Source organism: Ranitomeya imitator, chromosome 3, assembly GCF_032444005.1.
Source record: "Ranitomeya imitator isolate aRanImi1 chromosome 3, aRanImi1.pri, whole genome shotgun sequence".
In the NCBI taxonomy this organism is placed as follows: Eukaryota; Metazoa; Chordata; class Amphibia; order Anura; family Dendrobatidae; genus Ranitomeya; species Ranitomeya imitator.
This window is the reverse complement of record NC_091284.1, coordinates 510,224,364-510,238,802: the sequence shown is the minus strand read 5'-3', so window position 1 is coordinate 510,238,802 and position 14,439 is coordinate 510,224,364. Positions and strand designations below refer to the sequence as shown.

The window sequence follows — 14,439 nt, the reverse complement described above, 5'->3', positions numbered from 1 at the left end:
GGATGCTACATTTCCCCGACGACATATGTGCTACTGATGCCGAGGATTAATGGCCCTACTTCTGCCAGGGTTTCCTCCACCTCCTACACCAGTTCTTGGACCCCCTCCTGTTTCTCCACATCCTCCATCTCCGATGTGTTATCATGTCGTCCACATCAGCCGGAAGCTCTGCAGCACTGTCTCAGCAAAGCAGCAACAGCCTCTGCTAAAGCTAATTTGTATAGGAGACAATCTGCACATCGTGGCAAAGTTATTGATAGGAAAAACAGACCATACAAATCTGTGGCTCTCGCTGCTTAACTTACAACAACGCATGGTCGTGATAATGGCCATAACCTGGTGGTGGCTATGAAGCTTGGCAAGCGCACATACATATCATGCTTAGCCCACGAGCTCATCTTGGTAGTTCAGCAGTTTCTGAAAACCTATCCAGATTTGCCAGAGCTACTGGTCAAGGTAAGCAGCGTCAGCACCAATTTCCGCAAGTCAGCTACAGCTGTCACTGCTCTGGTAGTGCTACAGCAGCGCATGCGAGTGCTAGCTCACCGACTGTTGCGCGACATGACCTCAAGTGGAAACTCCACATGCTGGCAAGGCTTTGTAAGCAGTAGAGGCCAGTTATTGAATACCAGCTCCAACATGCCTGTCAGTGTTCTGGTAGGTTTCCGCATGTAACAACTGAAGAGTGGACATGGATGTCAGACATTTGTGCGGTTCTCCAAGACTTTGAAGACTCCACAATGATGGTGAATGGCGATGATGCCATAATAACCTATTTACTCAGTCGCTGCTGACAATTAAACATGAAGCTTTGCATGCGGACCAAGTGGAGATGGAGGAAGACACGAGACAGGGAGATACTACCCAGCCTTATCTCATCTGCTCAGCACAGATTGGGTAACAATGAGGACAGGCGCTTAGATTAGAAAATGCTTGGATTAGCCCCAACTTTTCCACATTACCAGCTGACAGCAGCATATAAATTGTTTTTAATCTTCAATATTTGAATGAAAAATAAAAAGAGCAAAAACCCTGCTGTAACTAAATACGTTAGAAGAAAAATTGCATTTAACCCCTTCATGACCTTGGGATTTTTCGTTTTTCCGTGTTCGTTTTTCACTCCCCTCCTTCCCAGAGCCATAACTTTTTTATTTTTCCTTCAATTTGGCCATGTGAGGGCTTATTTTTTGCAGGACGAGTTGTACTTTTGAACGACACCATTGGTTTTAGCATGTTGTGTACTAGAAAACGGGAAAAAAATTCCAAGTGCGGTGAAATTGCAAAAAAAGTGCAATCCCACACTTGTTTTTTGTTTGGATTTTTTGCTAGGTTCACTAAATGCTAAAACTGACCTGCCATTATGATTCTCCAGGTCAGTACGAGTTCATAGACACCTAACATGACTAGGTTATTTTTATCTAAGTGGTGAAAAAAAATTCCAAACTTTGCTAAAAAAAAAAAAAAAATTGCGCCATTTTCCGATACCCGTAGCGTCTCCATTTTTCGTGATCTGGGGTCGGTTGAGGGCTTATTTTTTGCGTGCCGAGATGACGTTTTTAATGATAGCATTTCGGTGCAGATACGTTCTTTTGATCGCCCGTTATTGCATTTTAATGCAATGTCGCGGCGACCAAAAAAAGGTAATTCTGGCGTTTTGAATTTTTTTCCCCGCTACGCCGTTTAGCGATCAGGTTAATGCTTTTTTTTACTTGATAGATCGGGCGATTCTGAGCGCGGCGATACCAAATATGTGTAGATTTGATATTTTTTTTATTGATTTATTTTAATTGGGGCGAAAGGGGGGTGATTTAAACTTTTATATTTTTTTTATTTTTTTTACATTTTTTTCAACTTTTTTTTTTTTACTTTTGCCATGCTTCAATAGCCTCCATGGGAGGCTAGAAGCAGGCACAGCACGATCGGCTCTGCTACATAGCAGCGATCTGCTGATCGCTGCTATGTAGCAGAAATGCAGGTGTGCTGTGAGCGCCGACCACAGGGGGGCGCTCACAGCCACCGGCATTCAGTAACCATAGAGGTCTCAAGGACCTCTATGGTTACAATGGAGACGCATCGCCGACCCCCGATCATGTGACGGGGGTCGGCGATGACGTCATTTCCGGCCGGATGCGGTAGTTAAATGCCGCTGTCTGCGTTTGACAGCGGCATTTAACTAGTTAATAGGTGCGGGCAGATCGCGATTCTGCCCGCGCCTATTACGGGCACATGTCAGCTGTTCAAAACAGCTGACATGTCCCGGCTTTGATGCGGGCTCACCGCGGAGCACTGCATTAAAGCAGGGGATCTGACCTTGGATGTACTATCCCGTCCAAGGTCAGATAGGGGTTAAATAACACAGGGTTTTTGTGCTTTTTTTCTCTGTATTTTTGCATTCTGTGCAAGCTAGAATGTGTCCTCCCTCTCCTGAGCTGGAAATTACTTTTAGGCCGGCGGCACACACAACGTCTAAAAAATCGGTCCGTTTTATACGGACGAGAATCGCACAAATGTTTCCTAAACACTGATCCGTCTGTAATCCGATTGTAATGCGAGGATGCGATTTCCTCGCATGTGAGCGTCCGTTCGAAATCCGTTTGACATCCGTCTGGCGATATTTTGTCGGCGGCTTGCAAAATGGACAAATAACGGTTTTTAGGCCTGTAATAAATTAAAAACAGCAGCCAGACACCTATTTATTGTGAGGCTACCAACTTTACCCAACATTTGTTGCTTGTTTTGTGTTAGTTGTGCTTTGTGACAAACATGACAGATAGACTGGCATTGAACCACCACTGAGCGTGTGCTTTTCAATTGTGTTTTCTTCAGATGTTTTTGAGAGGCATACCCTGTGATTGTGGATCCGCGAAGGAGGAGCAAGAATGTTGGTCCATCCACTTTTGAGGCAAAGGCTAACTAAAAGGACATTTCCCCCATCTAGAATCATGTCTGCGTAGCCATCCTGACAATTATTTGCCATATTCTTGGATGGGCCTTGTTTTTTTTTTATTTTTTGGTGATATTGGGCACCCTGAGGTCACGTTTCCGGACACCAGAATGCACAAACCTATTTCTTGAGAGGAGCGGCTTATCATTACGTTATTGTATGTCTAAACAATGATATGTTGCTGTTCCTAGAATCAGCATAGTTACTTCCCTGCCCTAGGACCCACCCTCCCCATCGTCCCCTTGATGACTTAAAGTACGTGATGAGTTAACAACTTATTTAGTGTCACCTCAGGGTGCTACTCCCTGTCAAGAGGATGCATTATCTATGTAGTGTTGTTAGATTTTCCTAGCATAAACTCTCTTCATTTCCCGATTTTGGGTATGTTCTTTTGTTCTATTCTATTTGTTCTATTGTTTTCCTGTTATATTTAGCTAACAAATTACGTAACATGTCCTAACATTAACAAGGAGTCATTGTGCTTAAACATGGAACTTTTTATTTTTAGTTTTGTATGAAAATTAGAAAACCATATTTCAAACATATGGTGTAATGTTATCCTCACATATCAATGTCCAAATATAAAACCAAACATAAAATTTTTGAATAAAAAAATAGAAGGCACTCACTGTGTCACAAAATCAAAACTACAAATGATGGTAGGTCGGGGGTGGAGAAGGCGGTGGTCCAGATTGGGTTGCTTGCCTAGGTTGCTGGCCAACATCAGTGTCAGCATGTGTGGTGGCAGACAGACCTGGATTCTGTTGGAACCTTCCAGGATCCAGTTGTGGGTTATGGTTTTGTAAATGTTGAGGGTTGTCCTGAGTGTAGGGCTGACCAAACTGACTATATCCCCCAATATGGCCATGTCGCCCATACCCATGTTGTGGCCAGCCAACAACATTGGGTATGTTCAAGTGGCCATATTGGGCATGTGCACTATGGCCCATATATTGGCCTTGATGAGGCACATTTGTGAGTGGTGCTAGCTGTGGCGGAGGTGTAGGCATCCGTGCTTGAGTAGGAGGAGGAGCTTGTGGAGGATGAGAGGCTGATTCACCTTGCACTTGATGGCTTACATGTGACTCTATTGGATTATCATTTGTAAGCTGCCACCTTTCTAAAAAAGCAAAAACAGGCCTGGGATTATTGGGTGGGGTACTGGCATCTAGGACTATTTGTATAGCCCCTCTTGTACGCAACCGGAACTCACGGGGAATAGCCCTGAGATACTGTGCCAGACTGCGTCCATATGCCTCCTCCCCATCATCACGAGTCACTGATGACAAGTAATCCAAAACACCTCTGTCCACCTGAGTCCTTGTGACAGACCCTGCTCCTTCTCTTCTTCGCCGGGCTCGCCGTGGGATGCCAGAAGCCTGGGGAGAGGCAGCCAGAGGCATGGTGGGGCTGCTACTGATGGCCTGTTCATCGGGATGTGCAGCCTGGCTTTCTGATTCCGGTGGTGGTAGTGGCGGTGGTGGTGCTGATTGGGTGCTTCTGGAAAGTGATGAGGAAGGACCAGCCTGTTCATCATCATCACCCACTGGATCAATTTGCACCTCTGATTCGGTACCCGTCTCCCTCTCTGTCAGGTTTGATTCAGTGCTATATTTAGAAATTAAATCATATAAATTAAATAAATTCAAACACCAAAATAAAACAAAAACATAATAATAAAATTCACTTACGGTCTCAGATCCATCACCGGAGCTAGGAAATTCAGCCTGTCAAAGTAGAGGTATTTCCTCTTGGTAGTTCCATCCGCACCACTCCGGCTCCGCAGCTGTCTCTCCCTCCTATATGAATCCCTACAGCTATGCCAACGCCTTGTCACATCATTCACTGAAATGTAACACAAAACACAAGTTTTGAAAACACAAATATGGTATGTTCAGACCATAAAAAAATTGACTTGGAAAACAAGAACAATCAATTAATTAATTGATTAAACCACCAAAAAAAAAAGGGTGGAAAAGGACCTTCATCAGAACATACTTGAAAAGGAAAGTAACTACAATGATGATTTTTTAAGTCACCTATATACTGGCTAAGATAGGGGCAAAACATCAACAAGAAATGGTAAAATTTTTGATTGAAAAATGTGGTGATTAATGCATAGCCAAGTAATGGGGACAACATACATTGCGGCCCAAAATTTAAAGGGTAAACATTCACACATAACAATGTGCCGTAATACTTTGAAAAAGCTGGTTATCTGACAAGGAGGACACTTTTGCTAAATTCCCCCCCCCCCTCAAACTACAAAAATGCACGTTTTACTGTGTTGACAAAACCCCCCAAAAAATACATTAGTGTACTTACTAATTCTCTCCTGGTCCTCCCGAGATCTGTCTGCATAATCTGGGAACATTTGGCAACATATTCTTCTCCACGCTGCCTCCTTGCATGCCCGGTCGGCATAGTGGGCATCTCTCTGGTCCCATAGTTCTGGTCTCTCTTGGACCAGAACTATGAGCATCTCGACGTTAATTAGCGTCGACATGCTTGTAGGAATCCGTGGAGGCGTTGTTCCTGGTTTTTTTAACTCTCCCAGTGTAATTAGCATGCCAAAGCTTCCTGGCAATGCCTGATGCAATTTCCTGTCACCTGGCGAAGTCTGGCGATTTAATCGCAAGTCACACTTGTGGTCCGTTTGTAATCCGATTTTTCATCGCATCCATAGACTTGCATTGGCGAGTCCGATCCGATAATCGGTGACAATCGCAGCATGCTGCGATTGTCTCGGACCGAGGAAAACGGGCGTCAAAAAGTCGGCTGCTGGGAGCGGCCCCATATGTTAACATTGGTCCGAGTGCAATGCGATGTTTTTTCGCATTGCACTCGGCCGTTTTAAACGCCAGTGTGACGCCGGCCTTAAAGGCTTCCCCAGACTGGTGTCCATAGGTCGGGACCCGGTCCTTTTGTTTGCCATTATTCACACACTGAGGTCAACTCTGACACATGGTAAGGTTTTTAATATTGGACAGTGTAGGACTGTCCCGATCAGGGTCACCTTGTAAACGGTGGGATGGCTTTTATGCTATTTTTGATTAAAAAAAAGTATTAGTAAGAACCCTGTGTTATTTAAATGCACTTTTGCTTTTTACTTATTTTGTTACAGCAGTGTTTTTGCTCGTTTTGTTTCTTGTAGGTTTTGCATGCTTTATGGCCAATGTGAATGTGCGTTTATGTGCTGCATGTATACCAACCTAAACCAAGCTCAATTTTTGTGTTTTTTTTTTAATACATAATTGAGGCCCTCCAGTTGTTGCCTTCAAGGGTGCATGGATGACCCTCCTTATAATTTTTTTCTGGCTTTGCACTGTGTGCAGAGTCATTATGAGTGTAGAAGTACGACAACTACACTCTCTTAATTAGTGTTGAGCGATACCGTCCGATACTTGAAAGTATCGGTATCGGATAGTATCGGCCGATACCCGAAAAATATCGGATATCGCCGATACCGATATCCGATACCAATACAAGTCAATGGGACATCAAGTATCGGAATGTATCCTCATGGATCCCAGGGTCTGAAGGAGAGGAAACTCTCCTTCAGGCCCTGGGATCCATATTAAAGTGTAAAATAAAGAATTAAAATAAAAAATATTGTTATATTCACCTCTCCGGCGGCCCCTGGACATCAGCGGGAGGATCCGGCGTCCGGCACGGCTTCTTTCTTCAAAATGCGCGCCTTTAGGACCTGTGGAATGACGTCCCGGCTTCTGATTGGTCGCGTGCCGCCCATGTGACCGCCACGCGACCAATCAGAAGCCGCGACGTCATTCCTCAGGTCCTAGAAGGCGCTCATTCTAGGACTTTAGCTGAGGAATGACGTCGCGGCTTCTGATTGGTCGCGTGGCGGTCACATGGGCGGCACGCGACCAATCAGAAGCCGGGACGTCATACCACAGGTCCTAAAGGCGCGCATTTTGAAGAAAGAAGCCGTGCCGGACGCCGGATCCTCCCGCTGATGTCCAGGGGCCGCCGGAGAGGTGAATATAACAATATTTTTTATTTTAATTCTTTATTTTACACTTCCGATACCGATACCCGATATCACAAAAATATCGGATCTCGGTATCGGAATTCCGATACCGCAAGTATCGGCCGATACCCGATACTTGCGGTATCGGAATGCTCAACACTACTCTTAATATTTTAACAAGGTCCTTCAGTTGGTGCTTTCAAGGGTCTATAGGTGACCCTCCTCATAATTTTTGTTTCTGGCTTTGTACCATGTGCAGAGCCTTTATGAGTGTTGAATTGCCACAACTACACTTTTTTAATATTTTAATGAGGCCCTCCGGTTGGTGCCTTCAAGGGTCTATGGATGACCCTCTCTATAATATTTTTCTGGCTTTGCACCATGTGCAGAGCCTTTATGAATGTAGGTGTACCACAACTATACTTTCTTAATATTTGAATGAGGCACTCCAGTTGGTGACTTCAATGGTGTATGGATGGCCCTGCTTGTAATTTTTGTCAGATTTTGCACTGTGTGCAGAGCTTTTATAAGTGTAGCAGTTCTACAACTACACTTTTTTCACACTATTTGAATAAGCTACTACAGTTGGTGCCTTCAAGGGTGTATGGATGACCCTGCTTCAAATTTGGGCAGGCTTTGCACTTAGTGCAGAGCCTTCGAGTATAGGAGTACCATTACATGACAATATGATCAGAATGTGTATGAGGCCCTCCTTTTTGCATATTACAGGATTTATCTGAGTCCCTCTTCCATCAAATTGTTGGCAATTCTTGATTCCTTCACAAATTACTCTGAAATTTTTATTAAAAAATTAAAAATTTCAGTTTTGGTTTACTTAAATTATTTTTCCAAATCCTTTTTAAATTTTGCCTTATATGAGGGTATGTGCACATGTCAGGATTTCTTGCAGAAATTTCCTGTCAAAAACCGGACATTTCTGGCAGAAATTCGCATGCGTTTTTTTCGTGTTTTTTGTGCTTTTTTTGGTGCGTTTTTGTGCTTTTTTTTGCGCTTTTTCCCAATGCATAGAATAGCGGGAAAAATGCGAAAAATCTGCATAATTAATGAACATGCTGCTTTTTTTTACCGCAATGCGTTTTTTTCGCGGAAAAAAACGCATCATGTGCACAAAAATTGCAGAATGCATTCTAAATGATAGGATGCATATGTATGCGTTTTTAATGCATTTTTATCGCAAAAAAAGCAAAAAAACCTGAACTGTGCACATACCCTAAAGGGGTAAGAATGAAAGAATGTTTAACATCTTTTTTTTCTGCGAACTCCAATTTTTCAATGTTTTATGTTTATTGTAAGTCCTTTAAAATGGAGTAAAAGTGTGACACCATTGTTCTCAGCAGCGACCTGAAAGTCAGAGACGCTTCCGGGGTGTTTCCCATGCTTTTCTCCTTCCATGCAGCACTTTTTCCATTCATTTCAACATTTTCACTGTCCCCCTCAGCTTTCCCATTGACTCCTATTAAACTTATTACTCGAAACGAGCGTTCGAGCATTAGGAATTGCTTGGTTCAAGTAACGAACATCTAAGCATTTTAGTGCTAGCTCGTCTCTATTTAATAATAAAATGTAATAAAGATACAGAAAATAATTGTGATTTCTTCATAATTTTCCATCTCCTGAGTACCTGTCCAGTTTGACTTCTAAGGAATTGCTATTCCAGAGGTTGCTCTATCTCCAGGGCAAGATAATAAGTGACAAGTGAGAAATGTATCAGTTCACACTCCTGCTCCAGAGCAGAGGAATTCCTGGAACACATTACTGTTGGCTTCCTCTAGATGAGAGCATCTGGTGCAAATTATTTTCTGAATTTTGCACCAGTTTTGCACCTGCTTTCTCCTAGTAAAAATAATAAAAGCGTGATTTATAAACAAACATGCCCTAATTATGATGGTGCAAAACACAGAACGTTCCATATGACACACCGAGCCCTTCAACAATTTATCCAACTGCTCATTTCCTGCAGCACTTAGAGTGATTGACTGCCACTTATTCAGCTTCCATTTAAGACTGCCCAGAAACAAGCAAGCACAATGGCATACGCCAGAAACATCACACTCATGGCACACTACTTACTAAGACAAGAGACAGATCTTACAACCCAGACCCCAGTAATGAGACAAATCATGGCAGAGAAGAGGTTTAGATATCATAAACCTACCAATATCTGCACCATGGTAACACAATGAACTCATTATATACTTTACATCCTGTTGGACTGGATTCTATCTATGACTTTACTTAACATGGTCCATGGCCTAATTGTGTCTACATATAGACGTATCCATAGACATTAGATCTGTCCATGGGAATCTTTTACTGCTCCCTGCCTACATGGACCAGGGTCCCCCTAGAAGCACTCCTAAGATAAGAGCTGGGGGATGGTTATATGACAAAGAGTGTATGTAGAATTTAAACTTCTTTCCATGAGATGCCATTTAAGCCCTATTCATGTAAAACCACTCTAAGGCTCTGTGCACATGTTGCGGATTAGCCTTAGGAATTTCTGGTGCGGATTCTGCCTCTCCTGGCAGAAAACGCACCTGCGGATTTGTTGCGTTTTTTGCGCGGTTCCGCAGCGTTTTTTGTGTGTTTTTTGCTGCGGTTTTCTTGCGGATTTGCTGCGTTTTTTACCCCTGCGGTTTTCTATAATGGAATGGGTACAAAAACGCTGCAGTGACATGCTACTTCTTTTAAACCGCAGCGTTTCCGCTGTGTGCACAGCATTTTTTTTTCTCATTGATTTACATTGTACTCCAAATCAATTGCAGATCTGCAGCGTTTCTGCACCTCAAAAACCGCTGCGGATCCGCAGAGAATCCGCAACGTCTGCACATACCCTAAGACTTAAAGGTCCACGCTGCAGATTTGTTGGCAGACCTTTCTGCTAAGGAAAATCAGTTCCATTCATTTAAATGGGATTTTCTTTCGATGAATGAGACAGTTGCAAATCCACAGCGTGAACGTACCCTTAGTATATATGGCATATTATATTGAGCTGGTTGTATCTGTGCACTGTTATTTTATAGCATGCATTATTAAGACATAGTTGGGAAAACACATGCAAACTGACCTTGAAGACTCAGCAAATCTACCTGCAACAGAGGTGAAGTATAGCCCTAAAGCAGTCATCCACAGCAGCAGCCTCATGGCTAAGCCCAGCACCTGGGAAGCTTATTGTACTGAGAGGTAAAGCTGAATGTTCTCTTCTTCCTGAGGAGTTGTGTGGAGTTCCTTGCTCATCAGCCCTGTGCTTCTGTATGGAGGGTCCCTGCACTCACTCCATCCCTGTGTGCAGCTCCAGTGGTGGGGGAGCACTGTTCCTCTAGCTTGTCTTTTGTTGGGTGTTAGCTCTGCCTTTTTCCTGCCTTAAAGCAGCTGCATAAAACACTTGGCTGCTCTGAAATTCCAGCCAGTCTGCCCTCAGTCACTGATGACAGCGCAGAAGGTTGGTGGGTTGTGGCAGGATTTTACACAGGGAGGAGTGGGCTGCCTAGGGTTTTCCTTATTTTAACCCTATGTCTCCACTACCTGTGTGATAAAAAGGGTAGCTAAAAAAGTGCTTGGTGTGCTTTGGTGTGAGTTACTCCCCTGCTTCCTTTTATATAGATCCCCTTCACATTTTCTAACATACGGAGTGCACGTTAAACCCCCAGTTATCTAGCACAAGTAATCACACCAAGCAATATTTGGGTGAACCAGATTAATTGATGGGCCAAGTTCCCTTGCCCCCACACCGAGCAACTTCTGGACACTCTGATCAACCTAATTACTTTAGCATTTATATCTTCATCTAAAGAACCTATTATTACCTTTCCTCCCCCTCTAGACTACTTGGCACCTCCAACCATGAGGCTAACATCATGTACCTGTGGATAAGTTGGAAACTTGGGCTGAAAGGTGGCAGATGAGGTTTAACAATGATAAATGTAAGGTTATACACATGGGAAGAGGGAATCAATATCACCATTACACACTGAACGGGAAACCACTGGGTAAATCTGACAGGGAGAAGGACTTGGGGATCCTAGTTAATGATAAACTTACCTGGAGCAGCCAGTGCCAGGCAGCAGCTGCCAAGGCAAACAGGATCATGGGGTGCATTAAAAGAGGTCTGGATACACATGATGAGAGCATTATACTGCCTCTGTACAAATCCCTAGTTAGACCGCACATGGAGTACTGTGTCCAGTTTTGGGCACCGGTGCTCAGGAAGGATATAATGGAACTAGAGAGAGTACAAAGGAGGGCAACAAAATTAATAAAGGGGATGGGAGAACTACAATACCCAGACAGATTAGCGAAATTAGGATTATTTAGTCTAGAAAAAAGACGACTGAGGGGCGATCTAATAACCATGTATAAGTATATAAGGGGACAATACAAATATCTCGCTGAGGATCTGTTTATACCAAGGAAGGTGACGGGCACAAGGGGGCATTCTTTGCGTCTGGAGGAGAGAAGGTTTTTCCACCAACATAGAAGAGGATTCTTTACTGTTAGGGCAGTGAGAATCTGGAATTGCTTGCCTGAGGAGGTGGTGATGGCGAACTCAGTCGAGGGGTTCAAGAGAGGCCTGGATGTCTTCCTGGAGCAGAACAATATTGTATCATACAATTATTAGGTTCTGTAGAAGGACGTAGATCTGGGTATTTATTATGATGGAATATAGGCTGAACTGGATGGACAAATGTCTTTTTTCGGCCTTACTAACTATGTTACTATGTTACTATGTTACCTTCATCCTAGATTATCCCTTCCCTAAAAATCTCGGTCTCACCGCTACTACTCATTTCTTCCTAGTGACCACATGATCCTCCTTATGAATTTTGACAGTTGTCAATCTTTTCTGACAACTATGCAGGAAAAAAAAAAGTACAGTAGCTATAAATTCCTTTATATGCACTTTCAGGAGTTGTCGTTTTTCAATAGTCCGTGAGCTACAAGGTGGAGTCCACTGGATTAGGCCGGTTTCACACTTGCGTTCCCCTGATGTGCTGCGGGCTGCGGACTTCCTCCGTGAAGCCCTGCCCTCGGCCGCACCTCCGCTGTTATCTCCGCCTACATCTGTAGGCGGCCCGTATGCGACCTGCGTACCTATATTTAACATTAGGTATGCAGGTCGTGAGGCTGTATGCGGATGGTGCCACATGCATCGTTTTGACGATGCGGCAAAAAAAAAAAACGACGCATGCGGCACCATCCGCATATAGCCGCACGACCTGCATACCTAATGTTAAATATAGGAACGCAGGTTGCATGCGGGGAGGTGTGGCCGAGGGCGGGGCTTCACGGAGGAAGTCCGCAGCCCGCCGCACATCAGGGGAACGCAAGTGTGAAACCGGCCTTACACAGCAACACCTGATGCTGTAATATTTTTTAGTGAAATTTCCTGGTTGTCTTCTTCTATACGTTCATGCCTAATCTTAGTGTTATGTTAAGCTATTCTCAATTAAACAAATAACAAAAAAAATGAACTGATTATAAAATTCCAAAATGCTTTATACATCAAAATGACAATATAATTACAATAAAAACATCATAAAACATAAAGACATGTTAAAAATAGCATAAAAATACAGAAGGGTGCTGAGGAACATGAAGACACAATTTGTATAACATTATCACATATACATTTCATACATAAATAATAGACAATACAATTAGTGATAAATTGCTGCCCACGAGAATTCTAATGTGATGACAAGGGAAAAAGAAAATATATACCGGTATACTGTATATCTCAATCATGATAGTAGTATAATCGGGTGGTTTCGTCAAACTCAGTCTGACAGGTGGACCCGCCCCTATCAAAGTGTATCAAAGTGTGTAACCCCTCCCAGCCCCTGTCAGCCAGCTGTCCCTCCTTGTCTGACTGATTTTCCCTTTTGATATAGTTTGATATTGTTAATTTGATCCAGCGATTATTATCCCAGTATATGTTTTTATATTAGATTTTCATATGTATTTGTTGTGAGATTGCATATTGCAATCTGTTATCAGGGACAGTGTGTTTTATTACCAATGAGCACATATAGTGCAAAATTGTGCTTTATAATACACCATGTTGTTTATTTTATATCCTATTAGATTTTCATATTATTTGTAGCTGTTTGTGAACTTGCTTCTGTAAGCTGTATTTTTTCTGCCGGCAGTCCATAATGCTCAACATATACACACACAGTTTCTCATTTTCAACATCACGCCTACATTATATGATAGTGCAGTGCTTAATAGTGTGTGATAGTATAATTATCAATATTATGAAAAATGACAGTCATTGTATGAGTTTTAAAAGACTTTATTAAAGTATGTGTATTAAGTTTACTCTTATTTGATAACCCGATGACAGGAAAAATGAGCCTGTGTTTCTGCACCTTTATTTGATACTGGTATTCTCATTTTATGTGTTTTATAACACACCAGGATCAGTGCATGGGCATATTATGTATATGGGCATGTTACAACACCACGCCTGTGTTTCTGCACTATTGATACTGGTATTCTCATTTTTTACACGTGTTTTATAACACCAGTCTCATTATATGAGGGGCATATTATGATGACCCGTGTCACAACACCTGCAAGTATGAAGCGGTGTGTTTTATACGTTTATAAAAAGCAAAGACACGATATTCTAGAAGTTTAAAAGATTTTATTGTTGCAAAATAAACACAGCTCAAAGACATTTCAATAATATAAAAATTCTTACAGAATATAAAAGTAAAAACATTAAATAGTACAATGAACAAACACCAACACACTTCTTACAAAATAATGGAAACAGGAACACAAAATAAGTAATATAGTGTTACAAGCCAAGTACAGCATTTATCCAGTACATTCTTTACATCGTGAACCACATGGTTTGTAGTATCGCACCAATACACTTCTTACAAAATAAGTAATATAGTGTTACAAGCCAAATACAGCATTTATCCAGTACATTCTTTACATCATGAGCCACATGGTTTGTAGTATCGGTGGAGACCTCTTTTTTAGGTAGCATAGTTCCGCGTGTGGTACCTAATGACGGGGAATGTAAAGATTGAATTGTACGTGGCGTTGGGGCTAGCTTCTGCGGTGTAGATACAGCGTGTGTCTCACTGCTGGAAATTTTTAATTCATCTAAAAGCTTCCTAGTAGCGGGGTTACCCACAACTGTAGACGGTATATTTAGCTCGGCCATAGCCTGCATAAATGAGTCCCAACCCGGGGGTAAATTTCTGCTGTTCAGAACATGACTCTGTGTTGTACTACGTACCAAATCCAGTAAGTTAGACCCTGGTATTACGGATCCTTTGAAAATAAATTCAGCTTTATTATTCCAGGCTGTAACATTTTTATTCTGCAGTAACCTGTTTAGTAAAAATTCAGCATTCTTTTTGTATCTTTGGTTTATATGGCTGACAATTTCAGCGATCTCTTGATTTTTATCAGAGTCGGTATTTGGCAATTGTTGCTGACCAGGATCAGGAGTGCTAACGAG

At 42.4% G+C, this 14,439-nt stretch overlaps 2 protein-coding genes across 2 annotated transcripts in view; both read right to left on the bottom strand.

Moving 5' to 3' along the window:
• EGFL6 (EGF like domain multiple 6) overlaps positions 1-10,369 on the bottom strand; it is a 149,242-nt gene extending 138,873 nt beyond the window's left edge. Inside the window, exon 1 of the mRNA XM_069757671.1 lies at positions 10,024-10,369. Coding sequence (XP_069613772.1) covers positions 10,024-10,100 — 77 coding nt within the window. The 5' untranslated portion in view covers positions 10,101-10,369. The remainder of the gene's footprint in view (positions 1-10,023) is intronic.
• LOC138672184 (uncharacterized) lies at positions 3,490-4,714 on the bottom strand. Its single transcript, XM_069760196.1, has 2 exons — positions 4,636-4,714; positions 3,490-4,552 (listed from the first exon to the last, which is right to left on the bottom strand). Exons 1-2 carry the CDS (start codon positions 4,647-4,649, stop codon positions 3,592-3,594), a joined length of 975 nt encoding a protein of 324 aa, XP_069616297.1. The 5' UTR covers positions 4,650-4,714; the 3' UTR covers positions 3,490-3,591.
• Positions 10,370-14,439: the final 4,070 nt, after the last annotated feature.